The following is a 20,876-nucleotide window of genomic DNA, read 5'->3' on the forward strand; positions in this document are numbered from 1 at the left end:
CGCCAGGTATTCCAGTTATGTTTTGTTTTCTCCGATGTACCTGCTCTTCTCAAATGAGAAACACTGCTAATTAGACACCATATGTGGGAAGCATTATTTCAAAATGTAACAACATTAGGAAAATGTTCAGCCTATGCCAACCTAAGTTTACCTCTTCCATATTTCCAGCAAATATCCAGAAGTGCTCTGGTCAAATTTTTCATGAAATGTACCGGGTGCAATGGCTTGTAAAAACACAACATCAACAAGGTGGCATGCCAATGTTGACATCCCTGAAATGAAGGCTACATTGGAAGGCATCGTCCACACTTCAGATCATTCCGGAAAGGAGTTTAAAACTTGGAACATTGTTCACTTTAGATTTATTTGTTCTTAGTTTTAACTTTTTTTTGAGTATCCGTTGATCATTTTTGGCACGCTGAAACTCTGCATGGGTGATATGTATGCCTTATCAGATCGAGCTACAACTATGAAGTGGAAATCGAGGGCAAATGGAAGGAACTGAGGCAACTATTAAAAGTCTCGCTGGGTTAGATCCTGCTGATACTATGGTGAATTGGTGATGCAGCAAAGTTGCAAAAAGTATCTTCCAGCCCTGCATGCTTTTGACTACAGCTGATTGATACTTTTATATCATTGTAGAATCAATACCACGTAATCACTCTATTTCTAAATATAAGCCTTTTAGGGATTTTAATACGCACTACATTCGGATGTATAGACATATTTTAGAGTGTAGATTCACTCATTTGCTATGTATGTAGTTCATATTGAAAACTCTAAAATAGCTAGTATTTAGAAACGGAGGGAGTATAAGCGAAGGACAAAAAATATTGAAGTAGTCTCCACCAATGACTGGTGGTGTATGAGTTGAAAAGTTTGTTGGAAGAAGTTGAAAGTAGACGAAAGTGGTGTACATCAATGTCCTACATGTCCTGATACAGCACCATGGCCAAGGTACTCTCCTGCTACATTATGTTCTAAAACATTTTTCTTTTGTCATCAGGTATAGAATACTAATGCGTACAATAGATATACACTGACGAACAAACGAATCCAGTATATCTTTTTTTCCGGTGTATATCTATTTTTTATAGAAAAGGTAATCCTCCTTTTCTTAAAAAAAAGATATACACCGAGGAACAAGCGAATCCAGTATTTGCATTCTTTGGAGCACAAGGCCACATAATATGCAAAAATGTTGATTGTGTTGTTTCGCATGCGGCAGGACGGACTGGGTATACCGCCTGAAAGAAGAAATTTATTGTGACAGTAACTCCAAATGACATATCGTTGGATGCTGAGTACTACTTCCTTTGTCCCAAAATATAAGAACGTTTTTAACACTAAACATTCTTATATTCCGGGACAGAGGGAGTATTTTCAAGTGCAAGCAACAGAGCATCTGCAGAGTGAAGCACCACTGCCTCCGCTTGCAAGCAAAACAGCTGATGAAAATACACTTGTGGCTCCATCGTATCCCTAACATACCCCACAAGAAAATGCACTGTTGGAGTTAGAACAGAATAAGGTACAGAGAATTAAATTATATTTTCATACATTGCATCGGTCCAAAAATTTAGTGAACCATTTTTAGACATCGGACGACATGGCCCCTTCCAAGGAAAAAGAGGAGGTCTGCAACTGGGGAAACTGATGACCTAACCGCAGATTCCAAATCAAAGAAAGCGTTACCACAATTTAATTACAACCAGTAATGGAATACCTGAATGTTTACAATACTGACAAGATGTTACTGAATAATATGCACATCTGTTGTAAAAGAGTTGTTCCCTCTAAAAAGTGATAAATAAAAAAGAGGCCTAACGTCCATAAGGAGTACAGCGCATTTCAAGTCTATCATACCCCACTGATTGAAAATGCCGCTGCCTGCTTTGTAAACATGTATCGTCCCCTTCTGAATTGAGTACATTGTTCTTTTGTGCTATCTCAAACCGAGGTGCTTTTGGCTGTAATAAGATCTCTCTGCTCACTCGACAGCTTGGTGAATCCAATGTTTACCCATTATTTCTTTGTGTTCAGCTAGATCACCATAATATGGTCGCGAGTATCCACGACATGTGAGAAAAGTTGCCAATAAATTTTAAGTATGAAAACAAAAGCTGCCAGAGTTGCAAATGATAGTTCAACTGGTTAGAATGCACTGGCCAGCGGAAAGAAAAAAAGAAAACATGAAAACTGCGTCGCGATTCGTGTCTCGTGCGCATCCGACGGCTTGCCTCTTTCACCCGCGTTTGCTACCACTCGGCCTCTCTCTTCCGCCGGCCGCCGCCAAAACCAATCCCCAAACAACGATGCTCCGCCGCATCGCCGCCCTACGGCCGCCGCCGCCGCGCGCGGTGGCGGCGGCGCTCGTCGGAGGGGCCGACGCAGGCTACTCCTCCAAGTCCACCTCCCTCCCCCAGAAGCAGCAGCGCGTCCGCGACCACGCCTTCGACGGCATCATGGAGGTGCAGAAGCGCGTCCGCCGCTTCCTCGCGCTCCACGCGCTGCTCCTCTACGCCGCCACCCCCACCGCGCCCTCGGGCAAATTCTCCGCCGGGGGCAGCGGCGCGGTCTCTGTGCCCTTCTCCCGCCTCGGCGCCCTCTCGCGCCGCCAGCTCCGCCTCGCGCCCCTCGACGCTGGCAACTTCATGCTGCGCCACCCGCACGCCTTCCACCTCTTCCTCCACCCGGTCCACCGCATCCTCCACGTGCGCCTCACCCCGCGCGCCTCCGCCGCGCTGCGCCTCGAGGCCGACGCCATCGCCTCCCTGCGCCCCGGCGCCGTCCTCCGCCTCCGCAAGCTGCTCCTCCTCGCGCCCCCGCACCACCGCCTCCGGCTGGAGCACATCCGTCTCCTCCGCCGCGACTTCGGCCTCCCCGACGACTTCGCCGACTCCGTCATCCTGTCCAATCCCGCTCTGTTCCGCCTCACGCCTGACGGGTTCGTCGAGTTTGTGCCCTCCCCTGACGACCCACCCGACCTCACCGTCGCCGCCGTCGAGCGCTCCCGGGAGCGCCACTACCGCGAGCACCGTGCTCCCGGCGCTGGCGAGGAGGACGCGCGCTTCGCGTTCCCCACCCGCTTTCCGCCGGGCTTTAAGATTGGCAAGTATTTCCGCATTGCAGTTTGGAAGTGGCAGCGCCTCCCCTACGCTTCCCCGTATGCGGACGTCTCTGGCCACGACCTGCGCTCACTTGAGGCACAACGCCGCATGGAGAAGCGCGCTGTCGCTGCTGTCCATGAGCTGCTCTCTCTCACCGTCGACAAGCGTACCACGCTCGAGCGTCTCGCGCTCTTCCGTGACGCCCTTGGTGTGCCGAAGAAGATTAAAGAGTTCTTGCTTAAGTATCAGGGGATATTTTACATATCAACAAGAGGAAACCAGGGGAAGCTGCACACTGTGTTCCTCAGGGAGGCATACTATAAAGGGGAGCTTTTAGATTCCAATGAGATACATGACGCAAGGCGGAAGCTGGAGGAGCTGCTCTTGATGAGCCGAGAGAAGGCGAATTTGGATCGGATGTTCACCAGCATGGGCCGTGGATGGGATGAGCTTGGTGGTGGTCGTCGTGGAGGAGCAGAATTGAGGGAGAAGTTTCTTGGGGATGCAGGTGGCAGAAAGAGGAAAGTTGGCGCTGACGATGAGGACGATGGTGCCGATAGTGGGGAGGACTCGGGAGTTGAATCACTCTACATCGACTGAGGAACAGAATCATACAACGGCACTGAATGTCATATAGTGTAGCCTGAGTTCTGAATCTGGCATGGGAACCATATTGGAAGATTGATTTATCATGCTAGCATCTACACCATGGTGTAGTGATCTTGATTGATAAGAGAGTGTTGTATTCTGAGGTGAAATTTTGAGTGAGAGGTCTCGTCCTAAACTTGCGGACACTATGGATTGGGGAAGTTATCACCCTCAATGCTGCCATGCATCTGCACTAGGATGGTTGATGGAATTTTCATTTGCTCAGCATTATGTGAAGGGACAAAGACACAAGCAAGAGAACTCCTTTCTGCCCCCAAGCTAATTTGATCAGTGTCTTTTGACTTGTGAGTAACTCTGGATCTATTTCACTCATTGCTCCCATGGAAAACTGTTTGTGTTATGGATGGAATATCACCATAGCAACATTCTGTCAGTCAGTTCTATGTTTTGCAACATATTGTAACCAAACAATTGATACTGTAATCGGTTAGATGATCTGCAAATAAAATCAGAAATGCTGACGGGGCGTCAGAAAAATCCCAGTGCTTTGGTGTGTTTTTGTGTTTTTTGGTCAGTGCTTGAACACATGTTTTTGCAGCAGGGGAGTTGAGAGCTATGCATTCAGCCACTTTTTTCCCATTTTCAGTTGAGACGATAAGCAACTTCGTTGTAGGTTCTCTTTTTAGTTTTTTTTAATGTAATTCAGTGGTGATGGTTCAATAGTATAGTTCGGAGAAAATTATATCGTCTTAAATATCAATTTTGACGAAGCAGGCGAAGAAGGCCGCAAAGCGAGCTGTTGGTGAAGCAAGGGGTCGGGCATATGAGGACCTCTACCAACGGTTAGGCACGAAGGAAGGTGAAAGGGACATCTATAAGATGGCCAAGATCCGAGAGAGGAAGACGAGGGATATTGGCCAAGTCAAATGCATCAAGGACGGAGCAGGCCAACTCTTGGTGAAGGACGAGGAGATTAAGCATAGATGGCGGGAGTACTTCGACAAGCTGTTCAATGGGGAGAATGAGAATTCTACCATTGAACTGGACGACTCCTTTGATGAGACCAGCATGCGTTTTGTGCGGCGAATCCAGGAGTCTGAGGTCAAGGAGGCTTTAAAAAGGATGAAAGGAGGCAAGGCGATGGGCCCTGATTGTATCCCCATTGAGGTGTGGAAAGGTCTCGGGGACATAGCGATAGTATGGCTAACCAAGCTTTTCAACCTCATTTTTCGGGCAAACAAGATGCCAGAAGAATGGAGACGGAGTATATTAGTACCAATCTTCAAGAACAAGGGGGATGTTCAGAGTTGTACTAATTACCGTGGAATTAAGCTGATGAGCCATACAATGAAGCTATGGGAGAGAGTCATTGAGCACCGCTTAAGAAGAATGACAAGCGTGACCAAAAATCAGTTTGGTTTCATGCCTGGGAGGTCGACCATGGAAGCTATTTTCTTGGTACGACAACTTATGGAGAGATATAGGGAGCAAAAGAAGGACTTGCATATGGTGTTCATTGACTTGGAGAAGGCCTATGATAAGATACCGCGGAATGTCATGTGGTGGGCCTTGGAGAAACACAAAGTCCCAGCAAAGTACATTACCCTCATCAAGGACATGTACGATAATGTTGTGACAAGTGTTCGAACAAGTGATGTCGACACTGATGACTTCCTGATTAAGATAGGACTGCATCAGGGGTCAGCTTTGAGCCCTTATCTTTTTGCATTGGTGATGGATGAGGTCACAAGGGATATACAAGGAGATATCCCATGGTGTATGCTCTTTGCGGATGATGTGGTGCTAGTTGACGATAGTCGGACGGGGGTAAATAGGAAGTTAGAGTTATGGAGACAAACCTTGGAATCGAAAGGGTTTAGGCTTAGTAGAACTAAAACCGAGTACATGATGTGCGGTTTCAGTACTACTAGGTGTGAGGAGGAGGTTAGCCTTGATGGCCAGGTGGTACCTCAGAAGGACACCTTTCGGTATTTGGGGTCAATGTTGCAGGAGGATGGGGGTATTGATGAAGATGTGAACCATCGAATCAAAGCCGGATGGATGAAGTGGCGCCAAGCTTCTGGCATTCTCTGTGACAAGAGAGTGCCACAAAAGCTAAAAGGCAAGTTCTACAGGACGGCGGTTCGACCCGCAATGTTGTATGGCGCTGAGTGTTGGCCGACTAAAAGGCGACATGTTCAACAGTTAGGTGTTGCGGAGATGCGTATGTTGAGATGGATGTGTGGCCACACGAGGAAGGATCGAGTCCGGAATGATGATATACGAGATAGAGTTGGGGTAGCACCAATTGAAGAGAAGCTTGTCCAACATCGTCTGAGATGGTTTGGGCATATTCAGCGCAGGCCTCCAGAAGCTCCGGTGCATAGTGGACGGCTAAAGCGTGCGGAGAATGTCAAGAGAGGGCGGGGTAGACCGAATTTGACATGGGAGGAGTCCGTTAAGAGAGACCTGAAGGATTGGAGTATCACCAAAGAGCTAGCTATGGACAGGGGTGCGTGGAAGCTTGCTATCCATGTGCCAGAGCCATGAGTTGGTTGCGAGATCTTATGGGTTTCACCTCTAGCCTACCCCAACTTGTTTGGGACTAAAGGCTTTGTTAAATATCAATTTTCTCTATCCATGTTGCCAGACCTGAAGGATTTGAGTTGTTGTTGTTGTGTTAAATATCAATTTTGACGGGCCACTTATGATGTATGTTCAACAATTCAGTATTATATTTTCTCTGAAACAATTCGTTTCCTATTAGTTTTCCTCTTGCGTTGTTCATTTTGTTCAGGCATCAAATTTGTTGGTATGCTCCGCCTAGTCATTCTTAGTTCTAGTCAATCTAGATTATCATTGGTTACAGTCTGTTTTAGTCAGAATTAGCTTTTTTTACTTAGTTCTAGCCATACTAGATACTAGATGTGCTCTGCTTATTTCCTATCTAGTTCTAGTTCAGACCAGATGAAAAAAGGGAATGAACAATGTTTCCAGATCTCCTATGCTTAGTCATACATAGTTCTGGTCAGACTATATCATCTTAAGTTTTGCAGTTTGTACTAGTTAGACTAGTAGTACATTAGAAGCTATCTTCAGTCTGCCTGACAGATATCCAAACTTAGGTGGAATTCTAGTCTTGTTCAGTATCTATATTTAATATATATTTTTGGTTTCTATCTAGGATTGTCCAGATTTGAATCACAATTCAAAACCATAACAGATAATAACTTGTCAGTATTGGTGTTATCTGATAAACTGTTCGAATGGAGAGGCGCTGGGATCAAGGGGGCGCTCCTGCTGTCTCCGGTCAGCATGATGGCCCCCCTATGGTCGAGTTGCCTTCTCCGTTATCGGCGGCCGGAGCTGCGCTGCGTGAGATGGAAGCCCCGTAATTTTCCTTCCCCTTTCTTTTTCCCAGTAGTTCCTGCTGACCCGGGTGGTCTTTCTATGTATGCTGAACCATGTAACTGTACTTTTCGCTCCTACCTTAATATAAATGAAAGCAGCGCTGTTGCTCTTTGTAAAGAAAAAAGTTCAGATAGTCGACTCAGCAGTTAATGTTCAGAGAGCATGCATCATTGTTCTGTTCATTCTTTCAGATGATATTATCTTATTTGGTATCTTTTCAATTTCTTTCTTTACTCTTTCTGGTCCAAGCGTGAGTTACGTAACACTAGACAGTCCTGCATTATTTAGCCAGTCTATTTAATGCATTGTATTTTTCTTTCTCAGTCCCAGTATGTCAGTTTAATTCATCTATCATTTGGTTTATCAGTAAAATTTCTTTAGTCATCAGTATTTTTGTTGCTTTATTATTTTCTGGATTTCATTGTCTCATTGTTACTTAAGTACTTGAGTCTTCAGACTCATTCTTTGAAATTCAGTTTATTGATCTTCAGTGCACATGTTTATTCATTATTTCAGTAAGGCCCTTCTCACTGGTCAGATTTTCATTTTTCAAGCTCCTACTTATCAGTCATTCCTGAGTCTATCAGGTTTCTTCATTTTTTATTTCTTTCCTTCAGTATATATGTCCTCAGTTTTCTTCAGTTTCGGATTTCTGTATTTGGTCCTTAAATTTTAAAATCACTCATTCTCCAGTCTTTCAGTCTTACCTTCTCAGTCATCTTCAATATTCATTGAACATCAAGGCTATGCGATCAGGTCAGGTTTGGGCAAAGGTTTTTCCAGTGTTCGTTTTTTGCGTTCTGTCGCTATCTAGGATTATTCAGATTTTCCCTTTTTTTAGATAACATCGCCACAACTTTGTCATTATTATTGTTCCTCACATGAGGATTTGGTTTTTCAGTTTCGTCAATAGTTTCAGTGTTAGGTGTCATTTTCATCAGTTTCCTCAGTAGTTTCAGTGTTCGGTGTCATTTTCTTCAGTTTCGTCAAAAGTTTCAGTGCTAGGTGTCATTTTCTTCAGTTGTGTGAGTTACCACATAGGTAGGTTAGTTAGCTAGTTTAGCATGTTTTCAGACAGTTTTCAGTCTATCTACATCTCTCATTTCAGTACTTTAGTCTTCATTTTATTTCTTCACAATAATTTCTTTTTCAGCCCTTCTTTTGCCAGTTTTTATTTCTTCCTTTCCAGATCGGATCAGATACACGCTAGAAATGGATTAAATGGGGGTGTCGGTGTCGTCGAATCCTACCACGATCAGATACATGCTTGAAAGTCAGAGATACAACTCTTACAGCAAAATCATTTTTGTGGGTCTGCGCCAATAACCCGCTGAAATCCGTGTCGGTTCTAGTGACTGTAGCAGCAAGAAGGAGCTGCCTGTTTGCGGGGTGGGGTCTCAAGACTGAGCTTTTTGGGCTTGAAGGTTAGGTCAATTTTTGGGCATTCAGTTCAGTTCAATTATGGGTAAGGTTTGCTCTGCCTCTCTTTTTTGTGTTTTTCCGCAACGTTCTAAGAGCTTTACTTTTGTCATACAACGGAGTAGGGCCCTGTGGATCCTCTTATTTCTTTGAATGTTGTCTTTTTGTAGGAGATCATCGTGCCCCTCAGCGTGGATTGATTAACACTTCAAAGGAAGAACCAGGTACCCCTGTTTTCAATTATGTTTTTAGTTTGTGTCATCTTCATGTCAGTAAAATTCAGTTTTCCTTTCAGTCTTCTTCTTAGTCTCAAGTTTTGGTACCCTTGGTTTGAGTGTTGCTTGAATGATGATTTGCTTCTTCAGTTTCAGTAGTTTAAATGTTATTAGGGTTCATTTTCTTCAGTTTTGTCAGTAGTTTCAGTTTCAGGTGTCATTTTCTTCAGTTTCGTCAGTAGTTTCAGTTTTAGGTGTCATCCTTGTCACATGGGATGGGAGAGCAAGCCCAGGGTTTATCCTTGTCTGTCCAGTCAAGCACTTCTACCAGAGGTGCAGGGCTCGCCGAAAACGTCTAAGGTCCAAGACTCCCAACCCAAGAGACATGCCTCACGCAGCATCAGGTTTGGCTCACCAAAGGAAGTTTCTCCACAGCTTGCTGACTTGTTTGATGGCCCAGTTGTCAAGCTTGAAAGTGAAATGAGGTATACCGGATAGCCGAGAGGACCGAGTTGACGTATAAGGCGAGGATCACTTGAATGCAGCTTAACACGCCATCGTTGCAGCATGGATGCCAACTTATTAAGGGTGGGCTGGACGTCAGCACGAGTGATATTCTTGAATTGCAGGGCAAACCCAAGTATTTGCAAGGAAATTGACCGATGGCAACTTGAAATTTTTGCAGCAGCTGTTGGAGGTTAATATCTTCACATGGAATGAGAAGACGTTCTTCTGCACATTGGCCTTCCCGGAAGCAGATCCGAGGAGCAGGATTTGCTTGGTGGTTTCAGTGTCAGCGGTAGTTGGGGAGACGAATAGAGCTGTGTCGTCAGCGTAAAGGCTGACCCTGAGCTGAGGAGCCAGACGAAGGTTTGTTGAGAGCTCCAACAGAACATGCCTTTGCAAATAACCAGTGTAGAGGTGCAATTGCAATCGTGAATAGCATGTGGGAGAGTGGGTCTCCCTGTCTTAGCCCCCTTTTGTGGCGGAATTGCAGACCCAGTTCTCCGTTGACCAAAATCCTAGAGGGGGCAGACGATCAGCGCAGGCAATTAGATCACACCAGTGCTGACTAAAACCCAGCCTAGACATATGTTCAAGCAAGTAACTCCAGGACACATTATCAAAAGCTCCTGCAATATCCAATTTGAGCAGCAATGCCGGGTCCTTATTCTTCCGCAGCTTTCGAAGAGCATTCCTGACATAAAGAAAAGATTAGATTTGGCGTCACCGGCGCGCAGCAACTGGATACGGGACCGCTGCTGGATGCACACCTGCTGCACAGCAGCCAGCCCAAGCAGCTTAGTCCGAAGAAAAACTCGAAGACCCAACTCAGCAATGTGAGATCACAGCTGTCCTGTGCATGGTCCAGTGCCAAAGTAACCTGCTCAGCCACGAGTGACAGAAGACAAATATTCCCAATTTTGCTTCTACTCCAGCGGCCCAAACACTTCGCAAGTCTTGTCGGCTTGAAGTTGAGCCTCCACATCGCATCACCCCGTGGCCGCGGCGATCGCCGGACGTGAGGAATAGGAGGGTAACGCCACTTGTGGATAGTGGCCACCTAAGAAATCGGGAATTCATAGAGAGCAACAGCGAGACAGAGGTAGACGAAGACAGCAGGCTTAGTTTCTGTTTCTGTTCGATGGTCTCTCTTGGTGCCTCCTGTGTTATTTAATCCTTCCTCCAAAGCTTGATCAACTGGTCCTGCAGTGGCAGACCTAGACCTTGACCCATGGGGGTGCCAACCTTACACCCACAATAAAAATGTCATGTATAACCATAAAAAAAAATGTCAGTTTAGTATTTTATAATCCTATAATACACATAGTATTATACTAACCAGTACTCCCTCCGTCCCATAATATAAGATGGAGTACTACATAAAAAAAGATTTGCATTTTTGGAGGGGGTGCCACGGCACCCCACTGGATCCGCCACTGTGGGCCGGGCCACGTACATCAGCCCAAAATGCAAGTGCAGTCCAGGTGATATGTAGGGTGTTACATCCCCATGGGGCACAGGAACTTTCCAAGATCTGCTGACCAGATCAGAGAAGTCCAAACCCGTTGTGTTTATTTTTGCGGGCCTGTTTATATATAACTTGGTTGTTTAGAGGGGACATACATCCTGGTCTTTGATGGATCATACATTCGGGTGTCAGATGAACATACAACTGTCAGGTTTTAATTGGTTGTAAAATCTGGATGAAGCTGAATTCATTTTCAATGAAACGAGAAATAGACATTCCCAATAAATGCTGTCATTTGCATCCCCTTTTAGTATGGGCAGTCAAAGATTTTTTTGAAAGTTAAATAATTGAAGAAAAGGCACTATCTTGTGCATCAAACAAAGGCGAAGGTGTTTTTTCACGATTGAACACCAGTTTAAATAATACTCCCCCCCTTCATAAATAGATGATGTTTTGGACAGGAGCAGTGGGCACAATATGCAATATGTAACTTTGATGTTAATTTCATTAGAGAAATTTTAAGGAAAACTATAAATTTATCATATTATGAAGGTATTTTTCATGAGAATTTCTACTATAGCATTATCACCCGACCAATCTGAATATATGTTAGTAATATTCAAGGTTTCAGCAGTCTGACTGCACGGTTTCTAGGACATCATCTATTTACAAACGGAGGCACTTGCTTATATGAACTATTTGTTGTAACATGGAATTTGCTCCCTGCAATAATTTAATGCCTTGCATGTTATGACTTTTGACTGAGTGATTTGAGGTAATGTTAATCTTAGGGCAAAGAACGATTAGTTAGAAATAATCCTTGTAAACATAAAATATCTACTTTAAGGGTCTAGTGTATACAGGGTTTATCCCAATAACCATATTTATTCTATAAAGGGGATCCTTGACTCTTTGGATCCGTTCATATGTGTACTTATGGTCTGTCTGTGTGTCAGGGATTGGGCTGTTAGTTTAGGCCTTAATTGTTACCTAAGATACTGAGGTTCTGCAAGGTTTATCCGACTAACATTCTTTCACTATTCTGCACTCATGCTGTTTGTTCCAAGTCCGGAGGGATAGCTGACTGTAGAATAGGACCTACAACCCATGCAACCTTGGAATTGCTACATAATTCTGAGCAGCTCTCTAACTCTAGTATCAGATTCGGAGGAAGAATACTGCTTTGGGTGATTAATTGGCCATTAGCTACTTATGCCAGTGTTTTTTCTTCTTTCTGTAGATCAGCCAATGCAGGGTACCGTTAGTTACTTATGCAATGATAATTCAACTGTAGTTTGTAGCTGCGGGCTTGTCAAAAAGCAGAAACTGGCTACTCTAGGAGTAGGACAGTAGGATTGTTTCTGTTAAATTGCACTCTGTCACTGCAGAGCAACTATATCAGCTTAACCGATCTTTCAGAACATTGCTCTCAAGTTCTGAATATCTACAGTCCATGGACTAACAAAAATGATTGATTTACTTTCCTGTTCAGAAAAGCGCAAAACAGCAATTGTGCATATGTGTATGTGGCATTACTGCTGTCTGTTCTCCATGTCGATGCAATGAGCCAAGGTTGTACATATTAAAAGAACAACAGACAGTGCAAAAGGCACTGTTGAAAATACAAAACAACTATATACCATGATGGGTTCTTCTTTCAGTCTAGAACAGAATGATGAAGGTTCTTGTAGCGCTGTAGTCGGCCCATGGCAACTGGGCTGATATGTCTTCTGTTGTCACTGTCCTGCCTGTGCACCCTGAACAAGTGAACATGCTAAACTGACCCTGTGTAGGAGGATCTATTCATCTGCATATCTGTTGAAGGCTCTGAAGTGCAACTAACAAATTATTGCAAAGCCATCAGTTGGTGCATGATGTCATCCACTATTTGCAGATTATATGTCAACTATTTACTGCCGCCCCGCAGACGTTTTAATTTAGTAAGTGATGGTGTACGATTTTGGATTTACTTTGTATTGTTGACAGGGTCTGTTTTCAAAGTTCTTGTACTGCTATTTCTTAAGCATGGAACATGTCCCAATTTGATGCAGTTTGATCCAAGTTCTGAACTGACTTCCTGTCAGCTTGCCACTCGAGATTGTCAGCCCTTCCAAATAGTAAGTGTTTGATCTTCTAGTAGTAACAATAATATTGTCTTGCATATAACACCAGAGAGCGCTTGTTCCGTTTTCATTTGGCCTTCTAGTGCGATGGTATTTACTATGCTTGCATTTGCTATGTGCTTGTTAACCTAGGTACTTTAATAAGCTGGGATTCTGTTAGGATTATTTGACTAATATCGTTTAACTATCTCCCGGTCATGCTGTTTGTTCCAAGTCTGAAGGGATAGCTGACCCAAGAATAGGACCTGCAACCCATGCAACCAGGAATTGTAGTGGTTTAGCATCTTACCTGACCTGAGGCTACGTAATCCTGAGCAAATCTAACCTTAGTATGAGATTCACTGAGAGGAAGAATATTGCTTTTTGGTGATTAATTGGATGGCTTTTTTCTTTCTGTATAATCAACAACCTATACCATTAGTTACATATGCAATGATAATTCAACTGTAGTTTGTAGCTCCAGGCTTGTCAAAAGGCAGAAATTGGCTGCCGTACGAGTGTTTCTGTTGAGTTGCAGTCTATGACTGGTGAGCAACCATACCAGCCTAATCACCTCAACTGATCTTTCACAGGACATTGCCTCAAGTTGACATGTACAGTCCTTGGACTAACGAAAATGATTGTTTCGTTTTCCTGTTTAGAAAGCGTGCAAAATAGCAAATGTGCACATGGGTATGGGGCCTTACTGCTCTCTGGTCTCCGTGTCGATGCAGAAGCAAGATTGTACATATTAAAAGAACAATCAACAACCAGTAGAAAAGGCACTGTTGAAAATACGGAACAATTATATGCCCTGACGACTTCTTCTTTCAGTCTAGAACGGATGATGAAGGTTCTTGTAGCGCTGTAGTCGGCCTTATTCGGCCATGGCAGATGGATGGTCTTGTGCTGTCACTGTCGTGCATGTGCACTATATGCCGAACAGATGAACGTGCTGAACTTAACTGACCCTGTCTAGGTTCTGTTCCTCTGAATATCTGTTGAAGGCTCTGAAATGCAATTTACAAATTATTGCAGATCCACTAGTTGGTACCCGATATCATCTACAGTTACAATGCCTGACATTGTCTGCAAAAGATGCCGTCGTCTTTTGGTTACTCTGTGCTGCCCTGCAGATGTTTTAACTTTCGTAAATAATGGCTGTTCAGTTATGGATTTTTTTTGTATTGTTGATCGGGTCTACTTTCAAAGTTTTGCACCAGCACCACTGTTTGAGCATGGAACAGGTCCCGATTTTATACGGGTTGATCCGAGTTCTGAAGTCTGAACTGACTTGCTGTCAGCTTGCCACTTGAGACTGTCATCCCTTACTTCCAAATAGCAAGTGCTTGATCCTCTAGTAGTGGTACTAATATTGTCTTGCATGTATCACCAGAGAGTGCTTGTCAGCTTTCACTTGGCCTTCTCGTGTGATGGAGCTTATTAATTCTGCTTGTGCTTGCCATCTACTCTTCTGTCCTTTTTTTTTCTTTCTGAAAATCTGTTTGTTTGCTAGTGTTGTTAGATGCTTTGTAGTTAATGATCTGTTTCGCTATCATGCACCGATGGCAGGCAGCATGGGGTTCAAGCACAGCACTTTGTACATCAATCAAGCTCAAACCACATTTATGATGTGAAAGTGCCGCAGAAGACTGAAATGTACAAGATGTGTGCTCTGCTATCCAACTGACATACAGAGGTCAGTCTCGACCAGTCCAGATCCTTGACAACTAAGCATTTATACCAACTTTTCCAACTTTGCTTTCAGTTCTGTACCCATTTGCCCTCTATTTCCCCTTCAGTCCCTTCTGTCTTTACTTCTTTGGGGGAAAGCACTAGAATTAGCTTCACTTTTACGTGCCAAAGACGTATATATATACCCTGGTATCTAATTGGTTTCTTCTAAAACATCATGCCGTGTCTTGTTGTCTCGAGTTGAGCTAACTGTGCTTCCTGAATGGTACACAGCAAGGAGGGGCGTGATATGCTTTTTACGCTGCGTATTTGATCGATCTGGAGATAATCTCAATGAATGCTGCCTGCATTAGCTTGATTTTCTTGGCCTACAGGTTGGTGGCACTGCAAAAGCAGAGTTAGGCAGGTCTGATTACTAAAGTGTGCTAATTTGTGGTTAAGGGTGTCGCGTTAGGCACGTCGGTCTGGGTCTGGTGCGGTCGAGATTAATTGCCATTGCTATCAAGCCTTTCCAATTAGGTGGGTTGGGTTGATCCAGGGCCGTGTTTGGTTCAGGCAAATCCATCATTGGAGGCTATTAATTGGCATTAGGTGTGTATCACTAAACCCCTGACTGTTATGGCTCATCTCACCTTTGCTGGGTTTTGCCTGTTCAGTTGTGAAATGAATGCAGATTCTTCTGATGGGCAGGCCTTGATCTGTGGGAAGGCGAAGGAGGCCAGCTCTGTAATGCTTGCTCCAAGGTCGGTCAGTCAAGGTCTTGAAGAGTCTGACGTCGAATGCACCGTGCCACGGCTAAAATGGCGTCATTGCGGTGCTCGGAAATCTTTGTTCGATTCAGGTCTCCTGCAAATGTCATCGGTGTTTGGTTCCAGAAGACCGAAGTTGCCGGCGACGAATCCGTCGGGTCTGTTGCATCTTACACCGGACTATATCACCGGTTTTTCTTGAACCTCTTGGTTGATAACCGTCAAGATCAAGCCGTGAGGTGCTTCACGGACACGAGTATATGCCATAGACCCCCTCAACAGAAAAGAGAGTATATTCCAAAGTCTTCCTCGGAAGTCTTGATGCTGTCTGGTCCAAAGATCAACTGTCTCGTCTCAGTCGGCTCGTCCTTGCGTAGGTGCTGCATCAACAAAGCCTGACCAGTAGCCCCCTGGCTTCTGATGCATTCACGAAAGCAGTCGGTGCAACAGCTTTACTGTAACTGGCAAAAGCACGGAAGCTTGTGCTGTAACTTCCTACCATGATTATCTGTAGAAAACAGATCCAGGAAAAGGCAGATGAAGGCTGTCATTGAAGCTCCCATGCGTTTTGTGATTTTGGAGATAATTCATGTTCTTTGTAGACCTGGCCATTATGTTCAGCTACGTATAAAGGAACTGTGCTCATTACTATGAGGAATAATAAGGTGGAGACAGCCGGCTCCGATTTGGATTGCCCAGCCACCGCTCTTGTTTGGCAATACGTACACAAAGGGTGCGTTCGGACTCTCTCCGCTCCGGCGCTGCGGAGCGGCAACCCAGTTAAAATTTACGTTAAAATTTACGGAGTTGCTAACAGGCCGTTCCGCGTGCTCCGCTCCGCGGAGTGCTGCCGAACGGGGCCAAAGTCAGAATAACAATGCCCAAGGTTTTGGGTTCATCCAAAGTTTTACAGATCTATTGGTGGTATGTTATATTGCACGTGCAAGTGTGACGAGGTACCGATTTTTTCTCAAGTCAATAATGCATTGATGTTATAAGATATCAAATGTTAATGATTCGGGTTCCTAGTTTTGAAGGCATTGGTGCAGATTTTCTCTCTTTTGATCATACTAAAACTTCAAGATAAGTGTTTTTTTCAGAATTGGTTGGTGTGGCTCCAGGATTGAAGATATTGTTGCAATTAAATTTAGAAATAGCAGCTCTTGGTGGCTTGGTGTACCTGTATTTTCTCTCTGAAAATTCTCTAAAACAAGCATTGCAATTTGATTTTGGCCTTATGGGACATGTAGTACGTACTAGTAGTAAACTAGTAATGTTTGAGGGTTGCATGCTTCGGTGCTAAATTTGCATCAGCGGTTTGACGTTTCTTGAGTGATTATAATTTGTAGAATATGTTGTCTCAAACTGTGGAATATGAGATTTGCGTTTAGGAGCAGCCAAGGTGGTTTCTTTTTGTTGTACACCCCAGTTTGATTATTGTGTGCATCACACTGGTTCATAGTCTGGAACATTCAGTCTTGCTTGCTCTATGTTTGTTCGATGTCCAGGGGCTCAATTACAGTAAAGTTGTGGATACAGCACCTATTTCACCAATAAGAGAGAACGCAACAACAGAATTAGGGCTGGACCAAAATCTCATAACTTGCGAGCTTAATAAACAGTCAAAAGCTCGGCTCGGCCAACTCCCATGCGGTGACCCATTTTGTCTGGCTGCATCCGTTTGGGTCGAAGCGGACAGAAAATGTGGCCCAATGCGCCAACACAAACGGATGGATGTCTGTTTTTCTGTTGGCCGCGACCCATTTATGACCCAAATTTGGATCGGGTTTGCGTCGGCGTGCGACGCCCACCCTTGCCCCCCCCCCCTCGTCGGTGGCACAACGTCCTTTGTTTCCCCTCCCCCTTCACACTCGATCTCCCACCTTGCCGCCACCACCCAATTTTGGCTACGATGACACAACCCAGGCATGGCCGCCGCATCCACCAACTTCCCCATCGCATGAGCCGAGGCACGGCCGCCGCCGCATTCACTGAGGCACGACGTTTATGACCGCTCAATGTCGTCGTCGTAGCACGAGAAGGGACGCCTGCCAATGGTCGTCGACACAACCCACACCTCCACGCTCACCACCAGAGGGAGTGAACATCGACATGCCTGCTGCCCTTCACCGACCGCGCCTTCACCACGCCTGACTCTGTTCCCGCCCGCAAGGTGTCCGGCCTTTTGCCCACAAGGTACCATGGTTGACAGCGATGATGAGTTTTTTTGTCAGCAACAACATATGTTCGTCGGACGATTCATCGTCCGACGACGAGGACTTTGTAGTTGATGAATCGTCCGACGATGAGGACTTTGTGGTTGCTACTATGGTCGTCAATGATCACATTTCTAGGATGCAGCCAATGTTTAGGGGATCGATCCAGGGCCATGCTCCGGCCTTGAATCGTAGGCCCTGTTTGGTTCGGCTGTAGATTTCTAAAAGCGGCTGTGAAAAATCTGCTGTGGAAAAACAGTTGTGGAAAATCTGATGTGAAAATGTTGTAGGTCATTTGGCAAACCAGCTGATACAACTTTTTCAGATTTTGGCCCGCAGCGGAATCAGATTTTGAAAAGCACGTCCTGAGCTGCTTCCGCTTTTGGTTCATATTTTGGCAGCGGATTTCTGGAATCGGATTTTGCTGGGTTCGCCTTTTGGTTCAGATTCTGCTGCGCGGCAGCGGAATCTATCCATAAAAGCTGAACCAAACAGGGCCGTAATAGGGAGAGCGGCCATTGCCTATAATATAGCGATTATTTCCAATGCTCGTCCCCACTCTATAATGTCAAGCTTTTTCGGCGACGCTTCTGGATGGCTAGACATGTCTTCAACCATATTCGAGAGGGGGTGGTGGACTATGATGATTACTTTAGATGCAAGAATGGTGACCTTGAAAGGGTTGGCTTTTCCTCTTATCAGAAATGCACTGCAGCGCTCTGGATGCTTGCTTAAGGAATTCCCGGTGATCTTGTGGATGAGTATACCCGGATGAGTGAGTCCACATGCCTTGAATCATTGTATAGGTTCTTCAAAGCCATGGTTGCAGTGTTTGCCCCGGAGTACTTGGGAGAACCAAATGCCGCAGATACAACTCGATTGTTGGCGATCAATGAATCCAAAGGCTTTTAAAGGAATGCTTGGTAGCATAGATTGTAGGGTATACACTGGAAGTGAAAGAACTGTTCATTTGGTTGGCGGGGGTAGTATAAGAGGCATCTTAAAGCTTGCACTGTCATACTTGAAGTTGTGGCATCACAATACCTGTGGATTTGGCACTCTTTCTTCGGCATTGCAGGTTCTCACAATGACATCAACACGCTTTAGCGATCTCTAGAGTTCGCACGGTTTGTAGAAGGCAACTGCCCAGAGGTTAACTTTGAGGTCAAATGCCACCACTACAACAAGGGATACTACCTAGCTAATGGTATCTATTCTCAGTGGTCTTGCGAAGACAATCTCCAGGCCTATAGGAGATAAGTGGGCTAGGTTTTCCCAAGAACAAGAGAGTGCTAGGAAGGATGTGAAGCGTGCTTTCGGTATGCTCCAATCTCGATGGGCTATTGTTTGGTACCCTTCCGGAACATGGAGCCAATGCAAGATGTGGAATGTGATGACTGCTTATGTGATCATGCACAACGTGATCGTAAAGGATGAGCGTGATGAAAACATTTACAACATCTATGACGAAGGGTTTTATTACCAAGGTTCATAGGACGAGGATGTCACCTAGAGGGAGGGGGGTGAATAGGTGGTTTAAAAACAATTATGGTTTAGGCTTCAACAAATGTGGAATAAAGCTAGTGTTTAATTTGTTAAGCACAAAACCTAAATATACTAGGCTCAACTATGTGCACCAACAACTTATACTAAGCAAGATAAACAACCAAGTGATAGCAAGATATATAACTTCAAGCGCAAAGGCTATCACAAAGTAAGCGCACAAGTAAAGAGCTCGGGTAACTGTATCCCAAAGTTCACGCCCTTGCAGATATACTAATCTCAGTAAGAGCGACGTGGAGGCATACTGCTCCTCAAAATGCACTAGGGTCACCGTATTCTCCTCATGCCCTCGCACAATGCAAGGTGTCATGATTCCACTAATGGACCCTTGAGGGCGGTCACCGAACCCGTAAAATGGCAACCCTTTGTGACAGTCACCGAACCCGTACAAATTGCCCGAGACAATCTCCACAACTTAATTGGAGACCCCGAAGCTTGCCCCAAGTTTTACACCACAATGATTGAGGTCTGCGACACCACCAACCATCTAGGGGGCCCAAGCACCCAACAGGCACAAGCTTCAGGGTGCGCAAACACCCAAGAGTAATAAGCTTCTCAACTTTCACTTCCACGTATCACTGTCGAGAGCTCAAACCGATGCAACTAATGCAACGGCAAGAACACCCGAAGTGCTCAAGTCCCATACTCTCAAATCCCACCAAAGCAACGAAACCTATGGAGGAATTGAGAGGAAGAACAAGGAGAATACAAAAGAACTCCAGGATCTACATCCACAAGGTTCCCCTCGCTAAGAGGAGAGATGGATTGGTGGAGAATGTAGATCTAGATCTCCTCTCTCTTATATAGTGGGAAGAAAATCCAACCGTTATGTTTTGGAACTGCCTTAAGCGGTACTACCACTCGGGGGAGCGGTACCGCCGCTAAGTACATGGCAGTCACCGAGACCAACTAAGGACCAGCGCGTAACTAGTGTGGTAGTACTGTCGGAGCGGTAATACCGCCTTAGATAAGCGGTACTACCGCAAATTAGCCGGTGGGTAAGAGAGACTTCCACGGTAGTGTGTGCGGTACTCCAGCGGAAGTACCACACAAGTGGTACTACCGCGAATTCCATAAGGGTAACAGAGAAATCCATGGTAGTGTGCGCGGTACTCTAGCGGAAGTACCACACAAGAGGTACTACTGCGAGTTCCCGAAGGGTAACAGAGATCCTCCCATTAGTAACTGTGAACACCAACGGAAGTAACGCAGAAGCGGTACTACCGCCAATTACCATAAGGAATGCCAGAACACAACAGTGGAAACAAGTAAGACCAAAACTGCCTTAACTACTGCAAACGAACTCCGAAATCAGGAAACTCAAGCTTGTTGGGTATATTAAGAACTAGCAATGGAGAAGAAATGCCAATAGGATAAGGAATAGAACCTTCCCCAAATATGAACCAATGAAATCTCCAACACCGAAAACGGAAAGACGATGCATATGAACTCCGTTTTTGATGAACTTGAGTTTGATAAGAAGACGAACGCAAACTCTAAAACCTCACATAGAGAAAAACTAAATAAGAACCAAGAAATATGATACCAAGGATGCAATGGTTTCAGATCTCTACAAACGATACGATCAAGCTACTGATGTGAGAGAACCCCTTGATAGTACGACAATCAATCCTATAATCCGGTCTCCCAACTAAACACAATGAGATTGGTAAAATAGAAAACCTATCAAGGTTACACCTTTGCCTTCCATATAGTCCACTTGAGCTAGATGATGATGCCTTGACCTCCTCAAGTTGGACTACCTTTCTTGATTGCGCTGACTCGATGAAGACTAGTGAATTGCTCCCCCATACT

The 20,876-nt window shown here is 44.8% G+C and overlaps 1 protein-coding gene and 1 long non-coding RNA gene across 4 annotated transcripts; both read left to right on the top strand.

Moving 5' to 3' along the window:
* Positions 1–2,192: 2,192 nt before the first annotated feature.
* LOC119299885 (protein ROOT PRIMORDIUM DEFECTIVE 1-like) lies at positions 2,193–4,261 on the top strand. The gene has a single exon (XM_037577014.1). The coding sequence runs from the start codon at positions 2,193–2,195 to the stop codon at positions 3,708–3,710; it is 1,518 nt and encodes a 505-aa protein (XP_037432911.1). The 3' UTR covers positions 3,711–4,261.
* Positions 4,262–6,234: 1,973 nt separating this feature from the next.
* LOC119302545 lies at positions 6,235–15,940 on the top strand. 3 transcript variants are annotated; one of them, XR_005147641.1, is made up of 7 exons: positions 6,235–8,595; positions 8,720–8,773; positions 12,530–12,676; positions 12,788–12,853; positions 14,411–14,537; positions 14,807–15,124; positions 15,207–15,940. It is a non-coding gene; the product is annotated as an uncharacterized LOC119302545 (long non-coding RNA). The 3 variants fall into 3 exon arrangements; XR_005147639.1 differs by having other exon boundaries at positions 14,411–15,124; XR_005147640.1 differs by having other exon boundaries at positions 14,411–15,124; positions 15,224–15,940.
* Positions 15,941–20,876: the final 4,936 nt, after the last annotated feature.

This window comes from Triticum dicoccoides, chromosome 5A (assembly GCF_002162155.2).
Source record: "Triticum dicoccoides isolate Atlit2015 ecotype Zavitan chromosome 5A, WEW_v2.0, whole genome shotgun sequence".
NCBI classification, from domain to species: domain Eukaryota; kingdom Viridiplantae; phylum Streptophyta; class Magnoliopsida; order Poales; family Poaceae; genus Triticum; species Triticum dicoccoides.